Source organism: Geotrypetes seraphini, chromosome 3 (assembly GCF_902459505.1).
Source record: "Geotrypetes seraphini chromosome 3, aGeoSer1.1, whole genome shotgun sequence".
NCBI classification, from domain to species: Eukaryota; Metazoa; Chordata; class Amphibia; order Gymnophiona; family Dermophiidae; genus Geotrypetes; species Geotrypetes seraphini.
Genome location: NC_047086.1, coordinates 73,632,023 through 73,656,676, shown reverse-complemented (window position 1 = coordinate 73,656,676; position 24,654 = coordinate 73,632,023). Strand labels below are relative to the sequence as shown.

Here is a 24,654-nt window from a genome sequence, read left to right as displayed (position 1 = left end):
CATTGAAGAGAGCTGGACAATCAGCGTGTTACAATATGCGGATAGTCAGTGGATTACAGTATGCAGAATCTTAAAAAGCAGCAAATTATAATATACAGTTTGTTAAGAATTTCAGACTTATAAGCAGGAGTGGACATATTAGAAATAATAGAAATTGGATTTAGTGTTTGGTGTAGTTACTATTTAGGTGATATATCTGTCGAATAAGGCAGTTTTTATGACTTTTCTAAAAGCGTCATAGGTCAGTCTAGCTCCATTAATGTAGTTGTCTAGCCAGTGTTGTTTGTTTGCTTGGTACATAAAAGTTCTATCCAGAAAGGTTTTGTATTTACAGCCAGTAATACTTGGGTATGCAAATAGATTGCAGGGTTGTATAGTACGAAGTGAGATAGCAAGTAGGTAGGAGCTAGTCCCCAAACCAGCTTGAAACATATGCAAGAGAATTTGAATATTATTCGTGCCTCCACTGGCAGCCAGTACAGCAGTCTGTAGTAGGAGCTAACATGGTCGCTTTTTTTCAATCCAAATATCAAGCGGACCGCTGTGTTCTGAACAATTTTAAGTTTCCTCACAGTTTTTTTTGGGTATACCCATATAAACGATATTGCAAGTCCAGTGTAGAAAGCACTAGTGATTGCACTAGTAATCTAAATGATAATGGGTCAAAGTATTTATTGATGGTCTTTAACTTCCATAGTGCCAGGAAGCACTTTTTTACCGCTAAATTTGTGTGTTCAACCATTGTCAAATGTGTGTCTAATGTGACTCCCAATATTTTTATTGTTTTAGTAATCGGGTAGTCGTGATCTTTTATATGAAGCGTTGTTTTGGTAATTTTGTCCGTTGAGCTTGCATGGAGGATGCTCACTGAATCCCTATGAATGTCAGAGGTCTTACTGCTGTGGCTGGTACTAAAAATGCTAGCGCGGCTTTGTAAAGAAAGAGGTTAATGCGTTGTGTCCTGAATAATTTGATGTAAAATGTAAATTTTCCTACTGCACCACAGCAATACCCTTGTGAAAATGAATTGTTGCTATGGGATAATAATAATAACTTTATTTTTGTATACCGCAATACCACAAGCAGTTCAGAGCGGTTTACAGAGGAAGAGACTGTATATAGACAGCGATGTTACAAAAAAAAAAAAAAAAAGACTGCACAGAAGCAGGTTATAGCTTGTAAACAGACTCTGTATCAAAATGGTTTTCACTGCAGAAGACTGAATTCTGATAAAGAACTTGATGCTGCTAAAAGGTTACTCAAATCACACTTTGTTCCTCAGAATGCCACATGATAGAATTGTGTGGTAGCCGTCCTCACTGGAACTTTTTATAATGTGATATTTTTGAGCAAGTGTGCAACTATTGCATTTTAAATTATAATAATTTATAAAGTGTCAGTGCTTATTTTTATAAAACATAATGATCATTGTAGAGTTATTCAATACATAATGAGTGACAGCTTTTAAAGCGGGTCTGCCTCAATCCCCACCGATGCGTTTCAATATTTACTCAGGGTCGGGGACAGGGAGAGCAGAACTATCCGGAATTTAGCAAACGCTAGTTCTCAATGATTCTCGCCGTGTGGCATTCTGAGGAACAAAGTATGATTTGAGTATCTACATAGAGGTGGACTGTCTTTTGATTATATGATGCTAAAAGGTTACAGCATTCAACAATTGTTCAAAGAGTTCCCAAAGAAGGGTTGGAACAAAAACAGCAGTGATGTGCTGCTACGCAAGATCCGAGCAATGGGCATGTGGATCGTAAGCCAAACAGTGGATGAAAACACTCGATTCACACACAAGAGCACAATGACATTGTACAGTATGTGATCTTGTACTAAGGATGTGCCGCACACACATCGAACAACTCGCCAAATAGCAAGACAAGTAGGAATAAGCCAGACAACTGTGGTTAGGATAATTCTTGATGATCTGAAATTAAAATGTCTTAAAATGCATTGTGCCCAAGCGTTAACTTTATGCAACAAAGACATGCCTGAAACAGTGCAAGCAGCTTTTGACCAAGTACCCAGAGCTCAGTGTCAGCTTCATCTGGTTTACAGATGAAAAGATATTTATGTTAGCTCCATAGAATGATCACCTTTACATGCCTTCAACAACCCTGAAGCATGAGGTTAATGTCAAACATCTACTATGGACCTGCCTGAACTTCAGCCAATCAATCATGGTCTCGGTCACTATCTAAAAACTTGGATTCACAGATGGTTCTTCATCGATCATGGGGTTAAGATCAATGGCACATGCAACTGGCACATCCTGTTGACATAGAAGCTGTTGCTAGCAATCCGTTGCATGCTACTTTATCTTCCACAAGGCAATGCCCCAGCACATCAGGAAAGGACACCATAGAACTGCTACATCAGGAGACCCCAGACTTCATTGGCCCAGACCTTTGGCCTGCAAATTCATCAGACCTAAACCCAGTTGATTACTGGATCCGGGGGCTTATACAAGAACGCATCTACCAGATGGCAATATCTGATGTTGAAGACCTAAAACAGCGCCTCATCTCTGTTTGGGTTGAACTGAAGCAGAGCATCGTTGACAAGTCCATAGATCAGTGGCGACCAAGGCTGAGGGTGTGCCTTTGTGGAAACGGAGTGCACTTCGAGCATCTGCTTAACTGAAATATTACTTTTTGACTTTACATTTTTCACCAAGATATCCTATAAAGCTTTTTGATGTGTTTTTATTCAGTTGACAATTCATTTTCATATGGTAGTGTTGTGGTGCGGAGGGAAATATTTACAACATTTGATATCAACTTCATTCAGGGCACGATACACTAAGAGCTCCTTTTACTAAGCTATGGTAGCATTTTTAGCGCATGCTAACCCCGCGCTACAGGTCAAAAACTAACGCCAGCTCAATGGTGGAGTTAGCGTCTAGCGCGTGCGGCAATGCACCATGCGCTAAGTGCGCGTTAAAACCGCTAGCGCAGTTTAGTAAAAGGAGCCCTAAGGCCCTCTTTTACAAAGGTGCGCAAGCGTTTTAGCTCAGATTTAGCGCGTGCTAAATCAACGCGTGCGCTAACCCATCCATAGGATAACATGCACACGTTAGCATTTAGCGCTTATTTAGTGCGGGCTAAAAAGCTTAGCATACCTTTGTAAAAGAGGGGGCAAATTTCATAACAATTAACTGAGGGTTTTTTTCAGTTCACAGTGTAGAATATAATCCTATATGACCATCTCTAAAAAGAAGGCCATCCTTATTTAGACATGTTTCAGGAACATCCAAGTCCAGGTTACATCTGGGTTACAGAAAAGTGCTCTGATTGAGCAGATATCCACTAGAGGGATTAAGACATGCCACTTCCTTAATCACCCCAATAGTTATTGTCCCACTTACTCTTTCCTAAAAGTGAAACCATAAGGGGATATCAAGCTCTATGATAGCTTCAGGTATTATGGGCATTCTGAAGAAAACAGGAAACAGTTCTGAGGAGTAGCCCAGTGGTTAATGTAGTGAATTGTAACCCAAAGGACCCAGGTTCCAATCTCCTTTTTTTTTTTTTAATTGCGAGCCCTCCAAAACAGAAATATACCTAAAACAGAAATGTATCTAAATATTAAATCAAACACAAATATGAAGGCTATTGAAGTGCAGTACATTCAGGTGTAGTAGACATGTTTTGTTCCTGGAAGACTCACAGTTGTAAAAACAAAGAGGTAAAATGAGTGTTCCTCTAAGTTTATCCCATGCATCCATGAATTCTTTACCATTTTTGTCTTCACAACCTCCTGCAGGAGGGCATTGTAAACATCCACTACCCTTTCTATGAAAAAAAAAAAAATAAATAAAATAGTTCCCGCCCTTCAACCTCAACTCATGACCTCTAATTCTACTTCTTCCCCATCTCTGAAATGATTAGTTTGCATATTAATACCATTTAAATATTTAAGTATCTGCATCATATCCCCTATCCCTCTTTTCCACTAGGACAGGGGTAGGCAATTCCGGTCCTCGAGAGCCGGAGCTAGATCAGGTTTTCAGGATATCCACAATGAATATGTATGAGATGGATTTGCATGCATTGCCTCCTTGAGATGCAAATCTATCTCATGCATATTTATTGTGGATATCCTGGAAACCTGACCTGGCTCCAGCTCTCGAGGACTGGAATTGCCTACCCCTGCACGAGGACAAAGATTTTCGATCCAGCCCTTGGGATACACGCAGCCAGTTAGGATTTCTAGGATATGGGGATATCTGAAAACCGCAACTGGATGGGTATGCCCCGAGAACTGAGTTTAAAACCTTTGCTTTATTTATTTATTCATTCAATTTTCTATACCGTTCTCCCAAGGGAGCTCAGAACGGTTTTAGTCTCAAGTCTTCTCATATGTCTTTTGGTACAAATCCCATTTCATTTTTGTTGCCTCCCTCTGAACTGTCCTCCAAAATTGAATTCTTACTCCAAATGGGGCCTAACCAATAACTTGTCCAAAGGCATTAATACCTCCTTTCTTCCACTGGGCATGTCTCTCTCTATGCAGCCTACCTTCCTTCTGGTTACGGCCAACACCATGTGATATCATCTGGCACGAGCACCCCAAGGTCTTTTTCCTGGTCTGTGCCTATTAGCTTCACAACTACAACTCTTTTGAGTTTCTGCACCCCATGTGCATCTCTCTGTACTTTGCATTAAATTTTAATTGCCAAACATTAGACCATTCTTCTAATTTTTTGGGGACACTTCTCAGGTTGTCCACAGCTAACACCATGCTTCCAACTGACACCATATTTCTACTAGAGATGACACAGCTGATACCATGTTTCTACTAGAGATGTCAGCTAAATCCAAAAAAAATATTCATAAAAGGCACTTGTTGGCACTTAACTGGCACACATCTCTATGCTCAAGCTTATAGAATTGCTTTTCATAAGCCTGAAGGGATTTTGTGTGTGAAGACAAAGTTATTTGTTCAATTTTTTAGGAACTATTAAAAAGACGTAAACAACTTCACAATGGTAAATTTTCCAGGAAAGAGAATTACCTAACATAACTGAAAGTAATTTGTCTTGAGCTACTACTGAAAAGATGTGAACTAAATTAAAAATTTGCCAGCAGTGTGGTGCCAGGGATGTCACTAACAGTTATTAAAAGAGTTAGGCTGGTTAACTTTTGTGTTTAGCTTTTGTTAATTATATAACCTTAAAGCAATTTAATAAATAGGCCCCTCAGTTTTCAAATTTTTATCTCTGTACTGTTGCTCACTGCCGTTCTTATCAGCAAAATGCTTTCTCCCTTTCCTGATTAGAACCATGTGACAATTCTGCCTGTTTGTTGGTCCCTTGATTTGAATGCTTAGCTATATTTTTCTACACATATTTACTTACAGCTCTTTAGGTATTCAGGTACAGGTAGTTAAGATTCATTGAAGTGGGTACAAACTAAACCGTCTGAAGTTCTGATAAGAAATTACCACTCTGTAGGGAGAGAATAGGTATCCCTGAGACATTTGTGTCTGTCAGCTTGATGTTACAGTTTTACCCCTCAGGACAATTATTTCTTGCTGTGATCTTTGAGTCCAGTCAATATTTGCATAATTATTAAATATTTATTGCTGTGCAGATTCAAAAGAAATCAAATAGAGTGACTTGTCCATGTTAATAAAAATTTGATCATAAAAAGAGATTACAGAGCCATTACTGCTCTGTTTGTTAATAAAAGCAGATTTTGGCATCTGGCTGTGGCCAAATGATATTTCTTACAGTCAAAGGGCAGCTCCAAAGAAATCGATTAAAAAAACTTGTTTTCTTTCCCTCTCAGATTCTGGGATCCAACTAGTTTGACATTTAAAAGTTAATAATTCTGCTAAATTTGAAGGTGTGGGTTCTTTTTGACATCCTAAAATTATTATTATTATTATTGAAACCCTTATACAAGAAATAAAGAAACATACCCCCTCTTTTACGAATGCATGGCGCAGGTTTTAGCACCGGCAGCAGCAGTAACTGCTCCGACGATCATAGAATTCCTATGAGCGTCAGAGCAGTTACCGCCGCTGCTGGCGCTAAAACCCGCGCTATGCGTTCATAAAAGAGGGGTAGCTTCTGATGTCCAATTGGTTGTCTGAATGAATGCAAATATTAATAATAATAATAACAGTTTATAAACCGCAATACCGTGAAGTTCTTTGCGGTTTACAAAAGATTACAAGAGGTACAAAATGAGTGACCTGAAGAGAGTGAGAAATAGGTCAAGAAAACCATTATTGAGAGAGGTGTACGGTCAGTTGTCTAGGTACTTCAGGAATTATTGATAATTTCCACAATGGGTTGAAAAGGAAACCTAGAGTTATTTAAAGCCTTTTTTTAATGCCTGATATAACAACATTTCCTAACATTGGGTGGATGTTTGCAACCCAGCAAATTGTATTTTTATGACTGTTTTCCAGTTTGTAGGAGTATAGATTCTAAAACAGGGGTGTCAAAGTCCCTCCTCAAGGGCCACAATCCAATCGGGTTTTCAGGATTTCCCCAATGAATATGCATGAGATCTATTTGCATGCACTGCTTTCATTGTATGCTAATAGATCTCATGCATATTCATTGGGGAAATCCTGAAAACCTGACTGGATTGTGGCCCTCGAGGACCGACTTTGACACCTGTGTTCTAAAATATTCTACCCTGTGGTTTCAAAATGCATTGAGTCACCAGTGAGATTGCTCTAAGTCAGGGGTAGGGAACTCCGGTCCTCGAGAGCCGTAATCCAGTCGGGTTTTCAGGATTGCCCCAATGAATATGCATTGAAAGTAGTGTATGCAAATAGATCTCATGTATATTCATTGGGGCAATCCTGAAAACACGACTGGAATACGGCTCTCGAGGACCGGAGTTCCCTACCCCTGCTCTAAGTCTAAACTAACTTTCTGGGTTTTTTTGCTAAATGCTATTACGACATCTTCTGGCAATGGATTCCAGACTTTAACTATTCATTGAGTAAAAATGTATTTTCTTCTGTTTGTTTTAAAAGTATTACCAAGTAATTTTTTGTATATTGTAAACAATTTGATGTTTATTCACCCAACTCCACTCAGTATTTTGTAGACCTCTATTTCTTCCCACCTTAGCCACTTCTATTCCAAGCTGAAGAGCCCTAATTTCTTAAACATTTACTCATAGGAGAGAAGTTTCATCCCCTTCATCATTTTGGTTGGCCTTCTTTGAACTTTTTTCTAATTCTGTTATATATATATTTTTATATATATGGTGACTACGATTGCACATTACTTTAGGTAAGGTTGTAATATGGAGTGATACAGAGGCATTACAATATTATTTTCTCTCTCTTTCCTAATAATTCCTCACATTCTGTTTGCTGTTATGGTCACTGCTACACACTGAGCAGAAAATTTCAATGTATTATCCTTGATGACCCCCTGGTTTAAAAGCTGCTCTCTCTCAGTTTAAAATATTAGTTCCAGTAACTTGGTTCCATTCTGGTTAAGGCGGAGCCCATCCTTTCAAAATAGCCCCCTCCCTTTACCAGAATGTTGCCTAGTGCCCAATAAATCTAAGGCCCTCTTTTACTAAGGTGCGCTAACCGATTAGCGTGCGCTAAACGCTAATGCGTGCATGTTAGTCTATGGATGCGTTAGCATTTTAAGCACGCTAATTGGTTAGCGCACCTTAGTAAAAGAGGGGGGTAAATCTCTCATCCCTACAAAATAATCTCAACTACACACTGACTCTTCAGATATCTGCCTCTCTCTTATGCCCTGTTTGTAGAATGGGGAGTATTTCTGAAAAAGCTACCCTGAAGGATCTGGATTTCAACTTTCTACCTAAGAGCCTAAATATGGCTTTCAGAACCTCTCTCCCACATTTTCCTGTCCCTGGCACCCACATATACCAAAACATCCGGATCCTCTCCAGCACAGTCTAAAATTATATTTAGGTTAAATGTGAAGTCTGCCACCTTCACATCAGGCAGGTAAGTGACTAAGCAGTCCTTATGCCCAACAGCTACCCAATTGCCTGAATCCCTAATGAATGAATCACCAACTAAAATGGATGTCCTACCCCTTTCCCCCTGGGAAGAAGTCCTTGGAGACACATCCTTGTTGAGAGAAGATATTGCATTCCCTAAAGAACAGGTCCTAGCTATAAGAACATAAGAATTGCCGCTGCTGGGTCAAACGAGTGGTCCATCATGCCCAGCAGTCCGCTCACACGGCAGCCCTCTGGTCAAAGACCAGCATCCTAACTGAGACTAGCCCTACCGGCGTACGTTCCACTGAGATGATGTTCTCCTTTTAGGTGACCTCCATCCTCCAAAGAAGCCCAGAGGAGCTGGGCATTTTCTCCTCTGTATACCTCTCTGTCTGCCTCTGATTCACCAAGTCTCTGCTCTAGCCTAAAGAGATTGAACTCATTCTCTGAGATATAGGAGCTCTTTTCACTGAGTGCACATATATAAGCTCTTGCTAAATGGGAGAAAATCATATATAGAAACACGATGGCAGATAAATGCCAAATGGCCCATCCAGCCTGCCCATCCGCAGTAACCATTATCTCTTCATCTCTCTAAGAGATCCAACGTGACTATCCCAGTCTTTCTTGAAATCAGACACAGTCTCTGTCTCCACCACCTCTACCTCTTAACTTCATCCTATGCCCTCTCATTGTAGAGCTTCCTTTCAAATGAAAGAGACTCGACTCATGCATATTTATATCACGTAGGCATTTAAATGTCTCTATCATATCTCCTCTCCTGCCTATCCTCAAAAGTATACAGATTAAGATCTTTAAGTTTGTCCCCATACACCTCATGACGAAGACCACACACCATTTTCTAAATGAGGTCTCACCAGAGACTTATACAGGGACATCAATACAACAGTCCAGATAGCACCTCCTTTCATGTCATCCATGAACTGTTCCTACCCAAATTAAGCAGCTAGCAAGAGTTTTGTAATACACTGGCTGGTTTTAATGCAAAGTAGCTATTGGCTTGGGTCTGCACTAAAGTCTGATAAAAGGGCACCTACGTTTTATGCAAAATGAATAATATCCTTTCAGCTGGGTGTCTATTTTGGTTCAGTGATGCATTAGTAAAAGCAATACACCAAGAAAACATTTAAGAACATCTATAGTTTCATACATTGCTGCTGCATGCTTTCACTGACTTTTAAATTATTTATAATATTTAGAACAATTTGCATTACTAGCCCAGCATGGTAATAAAGCCTTTTATGGGTTCAGTTGTTTATAAAATTCAAAGAACTATGTTTTTCAACATCTTACACAAAAAGTCATAAGGCAAAGCTTTAAACTCATTTCCTCAGAAGTCTGTGAATCTACAGAAATGCCTTCTTTAATGCTGTAAGATTAATTCTTACCTTTCCCATGTGATACTTCAATAGTCCATGTACAGTTTAAGGAATTGGGATAAAAATCAGGAAATCCAGGAGAGAGAATAGTCCCACTCTTCCCATGAATATATCCACCACACAGCGCTTTAAAAAAGGACAGAAAAAAAGCATGTCGTTAAGAGGTTTTTTTAAAAACAAAGAACAGTAATGCTATTGACACATCGCCTTAAATTATTATCATTACATTACATTAGTGATTTCTATTCCATCTTTACCTTGCGGTTCAAGGCGGATTACATAAGAATTGTTATGATATTAAGAAAAACATATTGTTAAGATAATAAGAACTACTTAAGGAATACTTTGAATATTTTCTAATTTGCTAAAGAGTAGATAGTATTGCAGGAAGAGTTTGGGACATGTTTGGTTGTATTATATTGGTTTTATGCATTTTTTGAAGAGTAGGGGTTTTTGTTTCTTTTTTGAAGGTTTTGTAGTCTGTGGTAGAAATCAGCAGATTGGTAACATAGTAACATAGTAGATGACGGCAGATAAAGACCCGAATGGTCCATCCAGTCTGCCCAACCTGATTCAATTTAAATTTTTTAATTTTTTCTTCTTAGCTATTTCTGGGCAAGAATCCAAAGCTCTACCCGGTACTGTGCTTGGGTTCCTACTGCCGAAATCTCTGTTAAAACTTACTCCAGCCCATCTACACCCTCCCTGCCATTGAAGCCCTCCCCATCCCATCCTCCACCAAATGGCCATATACAATTACAGACCATGCAAGTCTGCCCAGTACCGGCCTTAGTTCAATATTTAATCTTATTTTCTGATTCTAGATCCTTTGTGTTCATCACCACCTCTCTCAGGAGCGCATTCCAGGCATCCACCACCCTCTCCGTAAAGTAGAATTTCCTAACATTGCCCCTGAATCTACCACCCCTCAACCTCAAATTATGTCCTCTGGTTTTAGCATTTTCCTTTCTCTGGAAAAGATTATGTTCTACATTAATACCCTTCAAGTATTTGAACGTCTGAATCATATCTCCCCTATCTCTCCTTTCCTCTAGGGCAGTGATTCCCAACCCTGTCCTGGAGGAACACCAGGCCAATCGGGTTTTCAGGCTAGCCCTAATGAATATGCATGAGAGAGATTTGCATATGATGGAAGTGATAGGCATGCAAATTTGCTTCATGCATATTCATTAGGGCTAGCCTGAAAACCCAATTGGCCTGGTGTTCCTCCAGGACAGGGTTGGGAACCACTGCTCTAGGGTATACATATTCAGGGCTTCCAGTCTCTCCTCATACATCTTCTGGTGCAAGCCTCCTATCATTTTTGTTGCCATCCTCTGGACTGCTTCAAGTCTTCTTACGTCCTTCACCAGATACGGTCTCCAAAACTGAACACAATACTCCAAGTGGGGCCTCACCAATGACCTGTACAGGGGCATCAACACCTTCTTCCTTCTACTGACTACGCCTCTCTTTATACAGCCCAGCATCCTTCTGGCAGCAGCCACTGCCTTGTCACACTTTTTTTTCGCCTTTAGATCTTCGGACACTATCACCCCAAGGTCCCTCTCCCCGTCTGTGCATATCAGCTTCTCTCCTCCTAGCATATACGGTTCCTTCCGATTATTAATCCCCAAATGCATTACTCTGCATTTCTTTGCATTGAATTTTAGTTGCCAGGCATTAGACCATTCCTCTAACTTTTGCAGATCCTTTTTCATATTTTCCACTCCCTCTTTGATGTCTACTCTGTTACAAATCTTGGTATCGTCCGCCTAAAGGCACACTTTTCCTTCTAACCCTTCAGCAATGTCACTCACAAACATATTGAACAGGATTGACCTCAGCACCAAACCCTGAGGGACTCCACTACTCACCTTTCCTTCCTCCGAGCAACTTCCATTAACCACCACCCTCTGGCGTCTGTCTGACAGCCAGTTTGTAACCCAGTTCACCACTTTGGGTCCTAACTTCAACAGCCTCCTATGAGAAACTGTATCAAAGGCATTGCTGAAATCTAAGTAAATTACATCTAGCATATGTCCTCGATCCAGCTCTCTGGTCACCCAATCAAAAAATTCAATCAGGTTCGTTTGGCATGATTTACCTTTTGTAAAGCCATGTTGCCTCGGATCCTGTAACCCATTAGATTCAAGGAAGTACACTATCCTTTCTTTCAGCAACACTTCCATTATTTTTCCAACAACTTAAGTGAGGCTCACCGGCCTGTAGTTTCCTGCTTCATCCCTGTGACCACTTTTATGAATAGGGACCACATCCGCTCTCCACCAAATCCCCAGGAATCACTCCCATCTCCAGAGATTTGTTGAACAAGTCTTTAATAGGACTCGCCAGAACCTCTCTGAGCTCCCTTAGTATCTAAACTAAACTAAACTAAACTAAACCTTAGGTTTGTATACCGCGCCATCTCTGCAAGCGTAGAGCTCGGCACGGTTTACAGAGTTAGGATAGAAAGGAACTTCAATGAAGGGTTAAAGGAAAAGAACTAAGAGGGTAGAGAGGGGCCAGGGTACGAGAGAGCAGGAGGTATTAGATTTTTGAGAAGAGCCAAGTATCCTGGGATGGATCCCGTCTAGTCCCAATGCTTGTCCACCTTCAGTTTTTCAAGTTGTTCATAAACATTCTCCCCAATGAACGGCGCAGAATCTACTCCATTTTATCGTGTAACTTTGCCAGACAATCTCGGTCCTTCTCCAGGATTTTCTTCTGTGAACACAGAACAGAAGTATTTGTTTAGCACATTTGCTTTTTCTTCATCACTCTCCACATATCGGTTTCCAGCATCTTTTAGTTTAGCAATTCCATTTTTCATCTTTCTCCTTTCACTAATATATCTGCAAAAGTTTTTGTCTCTCTTTTTTACATTTTTAGACATTTGTTCTTCCGCCTGTGCTTTCGCCAGACATATCCCTCTCTTGGCTTTTTTCAGTTTCAACCTGTAGTCCTTTCTGCACTCCTCTTCTTGGGTTTTTTTATATTTCACAAACGCCAACTCTTTCGCCTTTATTTTCTCCGACACTAGTTTGTAAAACCATATCAACTTCCTTTTTCTCTTGTTTTTATTGATTTTCTTCACATAAAGGTCCGTAGCCATTTTTATCGCTCCTTTCAGCTTAGACCACTGTCTTTCCACTTCTCTTATGTCCTCCCATCCTAACAGCTCTTTCTTCAGGTACTCTCCCATTGCATTAAAGTCCGTACGTTTGAAATCTAGGACTTTAAGTAATGTGCGGCCCCTCTCCACTTTAGCCGTTATATCAAACCAAACCGTTTGATGATCGCTACTTCCCAGGTGAGCACCCACTCGAACATTAGAGATACTCTCTCCGTTTGTGAGGACCAGATCCAATATCGCTTTTTCCCTTGTGGGTTCCGTCACCATTTGTCTGAGCAGAGCCTCTTGAAAGGCATCCACAATCTCCCTACTTCTTTCTGATTCCGCTGATGGAACATTCCAGTCCGCATCTGGCAGGTTGAAATCTCCCAACAGAAGAACCTCCTCTTTAATTCCAAACTTTTGGATATCCACAATCATATCCTTATCAATTTGCTGCGATTGAGTCGGCGGTCTGTAGACTACACCCACGTAGATAGAAGTTCCATCTTCTCTTTTCAGAGCGATCCATATTGCTTCTTCCTTTCCCCAGGTCCCTTGCATTTCGGTCGCTTGGATATTGATCTTTACATAGAGAGCTACTCCTCCACCTTTTTGACCATCTCTGTCCTTCCTAAAAAGATTATATCCCGGTATGTTTGCATCCCATCCATGGGATTCATTGAACCATGTCTCTGTGACAGTGACAATATCTAGATCTGCCTCTAACATCAGGGCTTGCAGATCATGAACTTTGTTGCTTAGACTGCGAGCATTTGTGGTCATCGCTTTCCAGCTATTTTTCAGCGGTAATCTCCTTTTTCAAATGGATTTTTGTTTCGTTTCACTTTCCGTTGCAATACTAAGAAATGAGTTTCTGATATTGTTTATGTTGCAATCTTTACTACTATCACATCTTTTCTTTTGCCGGGGGGTGGTCTCTATAATTGTCCTTCATACATACACCACCCCCACCTTCTAGTTTAAATGTCTAGAAACGTGGAGGGGCATAATAAAAAAAAACGTCTAAGTCCCTTTTTGGCCTAAGGCCTTAAACGTTGAAAATAGAAGCAGGGAAAATGTCCATAATAAAAAAAAAGTCCAAATGGAGGTTTTGTCTGATAATGGCCTGCCTCTACATTCAGCTGTTTAAACGCCCAGACCACCGCTATGTCTACACTTATACCCCCAGGACGTCTACACTTATACCCAATAATGAACCAAAAAAAGCCTAAGCCCCAAAGGTCCAACACAAGGGCTTTTAGGCAAAGGAGGACCTACTCTGTTTTCTGTCTTTCAATCTATAATAGGACATTACCTCCTATCACATGACTTTTTAATTTCCTCAGAAGTCTCTCATAAGGAACTTTGTCAAATCTTTTGAAAATCCAAATACACAATATCAACTGGTTTAACTTTATCCACATATTCATTCACCCCTTCAAAGAAATACAATATATTGGTGAGGCAAGATTTCCCTTGACTAAATCCACAATTTGTTTTTATTCCCCCCCCCCCCTCCATAAGAACAGTTATATTGGGTCAGACCAATGGTCTATCTAGTCCAGTTTCCTGTTTCCACAGAGGCCAATCCAGGTCACAGTACCTGGCAGAAACCCAAATAGTAGAAACATCCCATACTCCCAATTCCAAGGCAAGCAGTGGCTTCTCCCATGTCTGTCCCATAGCAGCCTATGGACTTTCCTCCAGGAACTTGTCCAAACCTTTCCTAAAACTAGTTATGCTATGCACTAACTTTGAAATTAGAGCATGGCCATTAGTGCATGAGCCCTTACTGCCACCTATTTTGTAGGCAGTGAGGGGTCTCGCGCTAATCCTGTGCTAATTGATCAAAACACGTCAATGCCCAAATATAAATTGATTAGCACAGGGCATGCCTACTCTTCGCTTACAAATACACCCCTAGCAGTAAAAAATACTATGGGCCAGATTCTATAAACAGCGCCTAATTTGGCCGGTGACTAAAAAGTAGGCGCTGGTCGGTCATTTACAGAATCACAGCTACCAGTGCCTATGTAAAAACCTAGGCTCCTGAAATGTAGGTGAGCGTTTTAAAGGCCTACATTTCAGGTGCTTAAGTTTTTGAAGAATCACACTTAGTGGCACCTAAGTCATGCTCCATCTATTAAACCACCCATTTAGATGTTAGACACCGCTCAACACCATTCAATAGATGTCTATTACAATTTTTTAAAAAAAATTATTGAGCCTATTAAGGATATTTTGCCAATTAAGTTGGGCATCTAAGAAACTCCTAACTTTATGTATCCTTTATAGAATATCCCTGTTTGCATTTTTTTAGTGCACACTGTGCCTAAAATTAGCATGTGGTGTCTGAACATATCCCACAGCCATGGATTTTAAGCAGCAATAAACATAGGACATAGGATGATGTTAAGAGATAATACTGTAGGCTCAGGAGTATTCTCCCAATAGAGGTGTTAGAGACCAAGAATGAGTATGAATTCAAGAAAGCATGGGACAGGCATGTGGGATCTCTTAGGGAGAGGAGGGGAAAGTGGATACTGTGGACACGCAGACAGATGGGCCATTTGGTATTTATCTGGCATCATGTTTCTATGTTTTAGAAACAAAATGAGATTGGGTAAAGGAAGCAGATTTATTAAAAATTAACTCCCAGTCTGAATTAGTAATCTTGTTCTCATACTTTCTTCAGACCGAGTAACTTAGACTTGTGAGGATGATGTGAAGGGCCTTTTTCAATATGTCATCTAAGTCCAACTTTGTACGTTTGAAGAAAAACATCAGTAAATCGAGTGGAGAAAATGTCAATTTTCAAAACCAGAAGACGTCTATCTTTTTTTTTTATTTTTCATAAATGGCCTATCTAGACATTTTGGCCCTTAGTGTGTCTATCTTTTTTGACCATTTTCAAATAAGAAAACATCCAAAACCAAGACATTTGGACATAGGTGGGGCCACCATCTATAATAGACTGGCCACATAGATGTGCCAGCAGAGTAGTGGGACACCTTAAGGGTCACTGCTGTGAACTTCACATAAAAGGTGACAGGCACACATATCACCAGAACACCCTTTACATTGTATGCTGTGCCCTTCAAAACACCAGCAAAACCTACTGGACCCATCTGTCTACCGCCCCAATAGCCCTTATGGCTGCAGATGACACCTATATGTAGGTACAGTACATTTTTGACTGGTTCACACTTTCTCCTAAAAGTATACTACCTAGAGTGGGATATGGTCCTGGGTACCCTTCTCGGGAGTCAACTTCACTGCCTACCAGGCTACTCCAGTTACTTTCCTGCTGTTGTACTAGGTCTGGCCTTGCTATCTGCAGCTGTCATAGACACAGATATGTACTGTTTCATTGAGATCTTTGGGGGGGGGGGGGGGGAGGGAGGAGGGGTCAGTGATAACCAGGGAAGCATGGGGAGCCATGCCTTTATCCCTCCAGTGGTTCTCTGGTCAGTTTGTGTACCTTTTTGATCCTTATTTGTTTTTAAAACAGGTCTAACCCCAGACGTTCAAATTGTGCCCTGGATGTGAAAAGTTCAATTATCACTGCAAAACATCCATATGTTAAGCTCACACAAATCCTACCCATAATATGCCTCCTTCAGATTTAGATTCACTGAAAACAAATAGCCTAACAAAATATCTGAAAATTGGTTTAAAAAATGGTAGCTTGGACATTTTAGCAAGAAAACCATCTAAGTGCCACTTTATGCTCTTTTTGGAAGTCTTTCTGTTTTGAAAACGAGCCCCTAAGTCTGACATATTTTTGAAGCCATTTAAAAATGATATCAAATAAAGCATCACATCTTCTAAAATCCAATCTCCTGATAAACTGGATAAAACAGGATCAGTGGAGGAGATATAATGGTATATGAATCTAGACAAAGGATCGATACTGGGGAATTACAAACTGTTGACAAAAATGGGCAAAATACGGTACTTAAAGGCACCATTATACAGAAACTATCCCACAGTCCAGATGCCACATTGCTGACAGACTTCCTATACTATAACTTTTTTATTTATAAAAAATCTTGAGTTATACCACATTGACATTTATTGGGATAAATACAAAATCTTTATTTTTACCACCAGAAGATAAATGCCCTCAAGGCTAGAACTGACATACCAGCTAAATATTTTAAAGGACTTGGGACACCCAACTCCTATCCAATGAATAATCAGACTGGTTTCCGCTTATTTCAAAAATGTGAAACCACTGACCACCATGCCTCGATAATAAAAAGCTAAATGATATTCATGAAAATTTAGCAACTTTACACTACCAATTCATTTTGGCATTTTAAATTTATTCAAAGTAATTATTGGGGTTCTTTCTTTTCATAAAACTTAATAAGGGCAATGTCAATGGTCTTATACAAGCACAAACAAAAAATCCAACGGAACTGCGGTGATATCAAACAACGAACAAAGGAGAAAACTTATGCTGAAGTTGGCAGTAGAGATAGGTCCATTCTCAAAAAAAAAAAAGTCAAAATGAGGGTTTTTTTTTTTAGAATGGCCTACTTCCACGTTCAGCAGTCTACTTACCCAGACTGCCACTATGTCTATCCCTACAACACATTCCTGAACAAAAAAATTACCCAAGTACCAAACACCCAAACCCTGACCTTTTAGGCAAAGGAGGCACCAGTCCTTAGCCTAAAAGCAGAATTCTGTAACCGATGTCTGTCAGAAATCAACGCTGGGCACAGAATCCTTTAACTGGCCCACCCCCCCACTGTAACGATCGTGGCAGGAGAGGTGCCTAATCTCTCCTGCCGCGATCGTGATCCCCTCCGAACTGCCGCAAACCGACAGGAGAGATGCCCAATCTCTCCTGTTGGCACCTCCCTGACAAACCCGAATACTGGAAGGAGGGAGCCCAGGGACGCTGGCTGGCCGGACGGGTCCCCTGTTTGTCCAACCGGCAGGCCCACCATAGGAGGCACCTAAGGCCTGCGCATAGGAGGGGCCTTAGGCACCTGGGCCAACCAGAATTGGGCCAGTTGCTTAAGGCCCCTCCTATTGGCGGGGCCTTAGGTACATGGGCCAACCAGGGATTTTTTAGGGGGGATCTTGATCGCAGCAGGAGAGATTAACCATCTCTCCTGCTGCGATCGTTGCGGAGGGGAGTGGGCAGGTTGCCAGGGCTGCTGAGCTGATCGCGGCAGCCGTGATCAGCTCAGCAGCCCCTTTTCGGAACTTATATCTGTTTTGACTTGGTCTAAGTCAAAACGTATAAGTTCCGATTGGGCAATCTCGTTAAACTTGTGGTTATACTTGCAGTACAACTAAGTCTAGGTCGGCCCACCTCCCGCCCTTTTCCCCTTCTCTAAAAACACCTCTTTTCATTCTAGACGTTCAGAGGCAGGGTAAAGGCCTTAGCTGGTTTTAGATACATCCAAAACCAGCTTGGATTATCGGTACTTGGACGATCTGTCTTTTTGATCGTCCAAGTACCGATTTAGGCCACTTTTGAACGTTGCTGTTTTTTGTTTTTTTTTTATTATGAGCTGCTTACTCAAAGTTGAGGGAAAGTGCAAAAAGTAGAGTTTTCATTCATTCTACCTGAAAGAAGATATAACTGAACAGTCTAATATTTTCACTAGCAGGTCTGCCCTTCAAAAATGCATTCTGATCAGCATTAATAACACGAGAGGTAGGAAAATCAAACAAATGATTTGTTAACAATTTAGCATAAACTATTATGCTCTATGTTTATTAAAAATTTGAGTCTATAATTAATTATTCTGGTTGGACCTTTCCTGTCTTCTCTTGTGCCACATTTTGGTCTGTGAAAAAGTACCTAATGGTGGATCAGACTCAAAAAAACTATATATAAACATATTGTAAATAAGAGACCTGAACATCATGAGGGTCTAATATTATTCCACTATGAAGCTAACTGGTCCTGGAGTTATTTAATAGCATTTACTTAATCACTTGTTTAATTTAATATTCTGTAATATTATACTCAAGCAAATGACATTTAAAGTGAGCAAATGCAAAGTGATACATATGGGAAAGAGAAACCCCAACTATAACTATGTGATGTAGTGCTCCACATTAGGAGTCACTTCCCAGGAAAAGGATCTAGGTATCACCATTGATGATACAATGAAACCCTTGCCCCCTCTTTTACTAAGGTGTGCTAATTGATTAGCATGTGCTAATCGAATTAGCGTGCGCTAAACGCTAATGCGTCCATAGACTAAAATGCATGCTTTAGCATTTAGTGCGTGTTAATTCGATTAGCGTGCTCTAAACGGTTAGCGCACCTTAGTAAAAGAGGGAGTTAGTTCAGTGAGTAGCGGTGGTGATTAAGAAAGCAAATAGAATGTTAGGAATTATCGGGAAAGGAATGAAAAAGAAAGATAAAAGTATTATAACGCCTTTGTATCTTTATTTATTTTTAATTCTTAAAAAAAAATTATGTTCCGCTCTATCAACATTTCTAGGCAAATTCCAACAAACATACATAATTTATAACAAACAAATACATTCAAACAGCAAAGATTGCTTCCCCAATCTGCTTCAGTTTTTGAAGGGATTAATATCACAGTTGTGGTGTTTTTGCCCTTCATTTGGTGCCTTGGGGTGTTACTTATTAGTGTTTTGGGATACCGTGTCATGAATTTCCCTCTTTTACTAAAGTGCGCAAAACGATTAGCACACTCTAATCGAATTATTTGCACGCTAAACGCTAACGCATCTATAGACTAATATCCCCTGATAATATCATAGGGGCACTAGTACTGCCTTTAAATAGAGAACATGTACTGGAGAGAATTCAGCTACAGAGGTATTTGACCAGGAGACAAGGAGAGAGAATATTTGCTATCATACAATCTGGGATCTTCTTTCTGTTTTCTCTAGTGCTAATCACTGCCAGCAAATTTTTAAAGTTCTGATTTAAACTCTAATATAGAGTCCAAAATGGTCCATTTACTTCAATAAGACCAAGTGAATTGGGTGAACTTTTATGATCCAGAAAGAAATTAAACAAATGTTAAAAAAAAAAAAGAACTGGCTCAATAATGTTTTATGTGCACATTCCATTAGTAAACTCAAAATTGTCTTCATGAGGATTTAAGACTTATTTTAAATAAGTGAATATATTTAAAATAGAACCAATAAGGAAACTAGGTAGAACTGATATATTCAGGTCACTCAATATGATATCATAAAGTTAGCCAAGGATAACACGTATTCAGCAAGACCTGCAAAGTTCACAGATTTCCTTTGAAGGCTGTTAAATAATGACAAAAAATTGTCAAGTAGTGAAGAATTTGACAACAATGAGCATCCAATCAAGTATTTGGGAACTACTTGACTCTGATCTGAAGAATACATTAGCTGCCTCATTACCTAGTGGATGAACATGATTTATTTTTGGTTACACACATCATTCAAGGGATGCTGATCCCTTAGAGACAAATGTGGGGAAGTCTCAGTGAGCACGAAAAAGCCACGATGTCAAAATAAAACAAAGAAAAAAATATACCACTGTACAATATTTCATCCTCTGTGAAAACCCCAAATGTGCACACATTAGAAAAAGAGATTCTCGAGCAAGGTGGTATCCAGCAGCTACATGTCTCTGAGAACTTTCTGTTAAAGCTACATTTCTCCTTGAGATGGCTTTGATGTTTAAGTCTGAATGATTGCCCCTGATTTGGTATGGGGAAGCAAAAGGGAATGTGAAGACTATCTTTTTCAACAGTCCCCAAATTTATGGATTTTGTCCCATAAGAACATAAGAGTTGTCATATTGGGACAGACCGAAGGTCCATCAAGCTCAGCATCCTGTTTCCAATAGTGGCCAACCCAGGTCACAAGTACCTGGCTAGATCCCAAATAGTAAAACAAATTTTATACGTCTTATCCTAGGATTTCCCCAGGTCCATCTTAATAATGGCTTAAGGCTTTTCTTTTAGGACGTTATCAAAACCTTTTTTTAAAATCTCTGCTAAGCTAACTGCTTTCACTATGTTCTTCGGCAACAAATTCCAGAGTTTAATTACATGTAATGTGAAAAAAAATTTTTTTTTCCCAGTTCATTTTAAATCTACTACTTAGTAGGTTCATTGCATGGTCCTTAGTCCTAGCATTTTTGGAAAGAGTAACGAGCAATTCACATCTACCTATTCTACTCCACTCAGTATTTTATAGGCCACTATCACAACTCGGCTGAGCTGTCTCTTCTCCAGACTAAAGAATCAAAGCCCCTGTAGCCTTTCCTCATAGGGAAGTTGTCTCAACCCTTTTATCATTTTTGTCGTCCTTCTCTATGCCTTTCTAATTCCTCTGTATATTTTTTTGAGATGCGATAACCAGAATTGCACACAAGTTTCTGAGGTGCAACACAAGTGTATGGAACAATACAAAGACATTATAACATTCTCATCTTTATTTTACATTTCTTTCCTGATAATTCCTAATATTCTATTTGCTGCTGCTGCTGCACACTGAGCTGAGGGTTTCAACATATCCCAGACCGATCTTTTCTGAAATAACTGAAAAGGCTGGGTCAGGCAGATACTGCAGCCAGGTCAGATAGAACTATGTTATTTGCAGCATCCTTGGCAGCATTATAACAGATGCTCAGTCCAGGAACACCTTCCAACAGCAAATATATTCACACCTGTTTTTGGGTTGTTGTTTTTTTTTCTTTTCCTGACTGTAGTTCCTATGATGATTCAAAATGCATACAAACAGTGAATTTGACCAGTGCTTCTGTGCCAACTTTTGGAGTCTATTTGGAAAGAAGTAATGGAGCTTAAACACAAATTTTGGAGGTCATTTTACAATATTTCTGCACGTTGCTTTATGTAAACACTGACATTTACACATCTGGATTGCATAAACATGCAAACGCCAATTTTAGAATGCGGCAATTTACACAGAAAGATTGCAAGATGCACAGATTTAAAAGGGCATCTTCTGGACATGGTTGAGGCAATCCAAAAACCCAAGTATATATATTTTTTAAAATTCCTGTTCTGTAATTGGAGCTGGATGTTCATATTTTGGGACCTCCCTAGTCCCAACCAAAACACTTTCAGACCACATTATCTTGCCATATGGCCATACTGCAGTGTTAGATATCCATATCCTGCCTTTGGGATTTGCAATAAGGATGTCTGCAATATGGATTTGCAATATGGATGTCATGCAATATGGATGTCTGCCAGCTTTCAGATATCCAAAGCAGGAACAGAGCTTCTAAAATAACCACCATAGCATATTTGAATTCTCAGAAGGTGCTTGACAAAGCTCCTCATAAGAGGCTCCTTAAAGAATTACATGATCAGTAAGAGAGTCCTATAAGAGTCTTTACTGGGGCTTATGTTGTTTAACATATTCATAAATAATCTGGGTCTGCAGCGATAGGTGGAAATTACGTAAGAACATAAGAATAGCCTTACTGGATCAAACCAATGGTCCATCTAGCCCAGTATTCTATCATCACAGAGACCATCCAGGTCACAAGTACCTGGCAAAACCCCAAATAGTACCAGCATTCCATGCCACCAATCCAGGGCAAGCAGTGGCTTCTCCCATGTTTGTCTCAATAGAAATTTATGAACTTTTCTTCCATGAACTTGACCAAACCTTTTTTAAAACCAGCTTAACTAGTCTCTGAGTGAAAAACATATTTCCTCCTATTGGTTTTAAAAGTATTACTCTGTAACTTCATTGAGTGGGTATGCTAAGTGGGTATGACCAATATTCAGTGCCATATCTAACCAGGCTGTTAGGACTGCTGTTTGTATGAACTAACTTGCTCAGATTGATATGCAGTCACCAACACTGAATACTGGCAGTTCTTACATAATTTCTGGGACCACCACCCCTCCTCTGCCCCTAGAACACCCTGCCTTTGCCTAGATTGTGCTGGGGTGGTCTGAGCTGATTTTTTTAATGACACTTTCCAATTAAGTGCCACTGAATATTGGCAGCCAGGTCATTCAACTTTCCCCCTCATTTACTAAGGTGCGCTAACCGATTATCGCACGCTAATCGAATTAGCGCGCTCTAAATGCTAGCGCATCCATAGACTAACATGCACGCATTAGCGTTTAGCGTGCACTAATTTGATTAGTGCGCACTAATTGGTTAGCGCACCTTAGTAAAAGAGGGCCTTAGTTTAAGTGGGCAGAAGCCTCTTTCTCCCTCTTAAACTATGCTGAATATTGACCTTACAGTGTTTTGGTATAGCTGAGACATATTTCTTTAAAAACATATTGATTATCTCAGTTGCAGTCAAATATGCAGCTTTTATGAACAGGTATATGCAGTGGCGTAGTAAGGTGAATGGCGCCCTCCCCTGCCCTCTCCTCCCCCCCCCTGCTGCACAAGTGCCCCCCTTCTCTTTCCCCACACCTTTTTAAGTTCTCCGGTGTGAGTAGCATGCCCACATTGGTGTCCACTCACCATTTGACGGCACTTCCTAGGCACGGCTCCTGGAAATGACATCAGGGAGGGCGCTAACGCTGACACGGGCAGCAACCTCAAGCCGGGGAAGTAAAAAAGGTACGGGGAAGGGGTGTGCGCAGCAAGGAGAGGAGTGGGGGGAGGAGGGACTGCACCCTCCCTTACTATGCCACTGGGTACATGGTAGGTTACTATTAAAACATAATAGCCCACAGTGCCATCCAGTCGCCATTTGTAAGTTTAACAAACATTATATTGGGATAAAAGTGAACAAAAGCTAAACCAATAACTTGAATTCTGTAAGTTAACAAGCCAAAATACATATAGAGAACATTGTATAAGTGTAAAGAAAAGGCAGTCACTACAAATAAACAGCAAAGAATGTCAAAAAAGTGGAGAAAAAGACCTCAGAACATTTAGGGGTCCTTTTACTAAGGTGCGGTAGCCGATTTAGAGCGCGATAAACGCTAACGTGCCCATTATAGTCTATGGATGCATTAGCATTTAGTGTGCGCTAAAACGATTAGCATGCCTTAGTAAAATGACACCTTAGTCCCAGTAATTCAGTCCAAAAGTCCTGGACTAGGGATATAGCACAATCACAGATCTCTTAAAATAAAACTCCACTCGATGGTGACCTGATGGTGAATTTTTTTGGCTGGGATGAAAGAAGATGCCTTGCCCATGAAATAGCTTCTGTGAAACAGGGCCGCTGTCAGGCTGGGATGAATCGATTCTTTTGCTTTTTAAAAAAATCCACCTCCAGATTCAGTGACTGACCCTCCCCCCTTGCCCCCTCTTGCTGGCCGGTCACTGCCACTCCTGCTTTAGGGGGGTGAGGAGGGGGTCAGTCGGGAAGTGCTGTAGTATCCTCCGGCTTTCCCCTGGCTCCCGCTCTTATATATACCTAATTACAGCAGCGGAGCAGCCTGCAGAGAGAATCACCGGTGCTGTAGCAACCCTTGCAGGCTGCCGTCGGCCTCCGGAGCTGTCGTTGCCTCTGCCGCGATCCTGCCCTTGACTTCAGAGGGAATGACAGCTCCGGAGGCCGATGGCAGCCTGCAAGGATCGCTACAGCACCGGCGATCATCTCTGCAGGATGCTCTGCTGCTGTAATTAAGTAAAAGAAAGACCGGGAGGCCAGGGGGGAACATGCAGGCCTTAAGGGGGGGTGCAGGCCTTTGGGGGGCCAGGCCTTCACGGGGTGCAGGCCTTTGAGGGGTGCAGGCCTTCGGGGGAGTGGGCCCTGGTGTAGAAGTACATGGAGGGAGGGAGGGAAGAGGGGGTTCAAAGAGACGTACATATGTCGAACTGGGGGAAGAAATAATGGGTTTAAAAACAGAGGAGAGGGAGAAAGATGGTGGACAATGGGATTTAGGGAGGGAAGGAACAGAAAGGGAGAGAAATTGGACACAAGGATGGTGTGGAGGGGGGTGGGGGATAAGAGGGTAGCTGGGAAAATAAAGGGAGAACTCATAGACCCTGGCATGGAAGGGAATGAGGGAGAGATGCTGGATGAAAGGATAGTTTAGAAAAGGAGAGATGGTGGATCTGGGGATGGTGGGGTCCATCGCTGCAGCTGCAGGGAAGGAGACAAAAAAAAAAAAAAAAAGGGAAGATGCCTGACCTCCGGGGAAGGGAAGGGAAACAGAAGGGTAGGACAGAGATGGAAGATGGATGGTTAGAATGGAAAAAGAAGAAAGAAGGAGAC

General features: G+C 40.7%; 1 protein-coding gene across 1 annotated transcript in view; it reads right to left on the bottom strand.

Annotated features, from left to right (window-relative positions):
* The window catches only part of CSMD1 (CUB and Sushi multiple domains 1), a 2,397,241-nt gene that overhangs the window by 742,403 nt on the left and 1,630,184 nt on the right, over positions 1-24,654 (bottom strand). Inside the window, exon 18 of the mRNA XM_033936341.1 lies at positions 9,377-9,493. Within this exon, the coding sequence (XP_033792232.1) occupies positions 9,377-9,493 (117 nt within the window). The remainder of the gene's footprint in view (positions 1-9,376; positions 9,494-24,654) is intronic.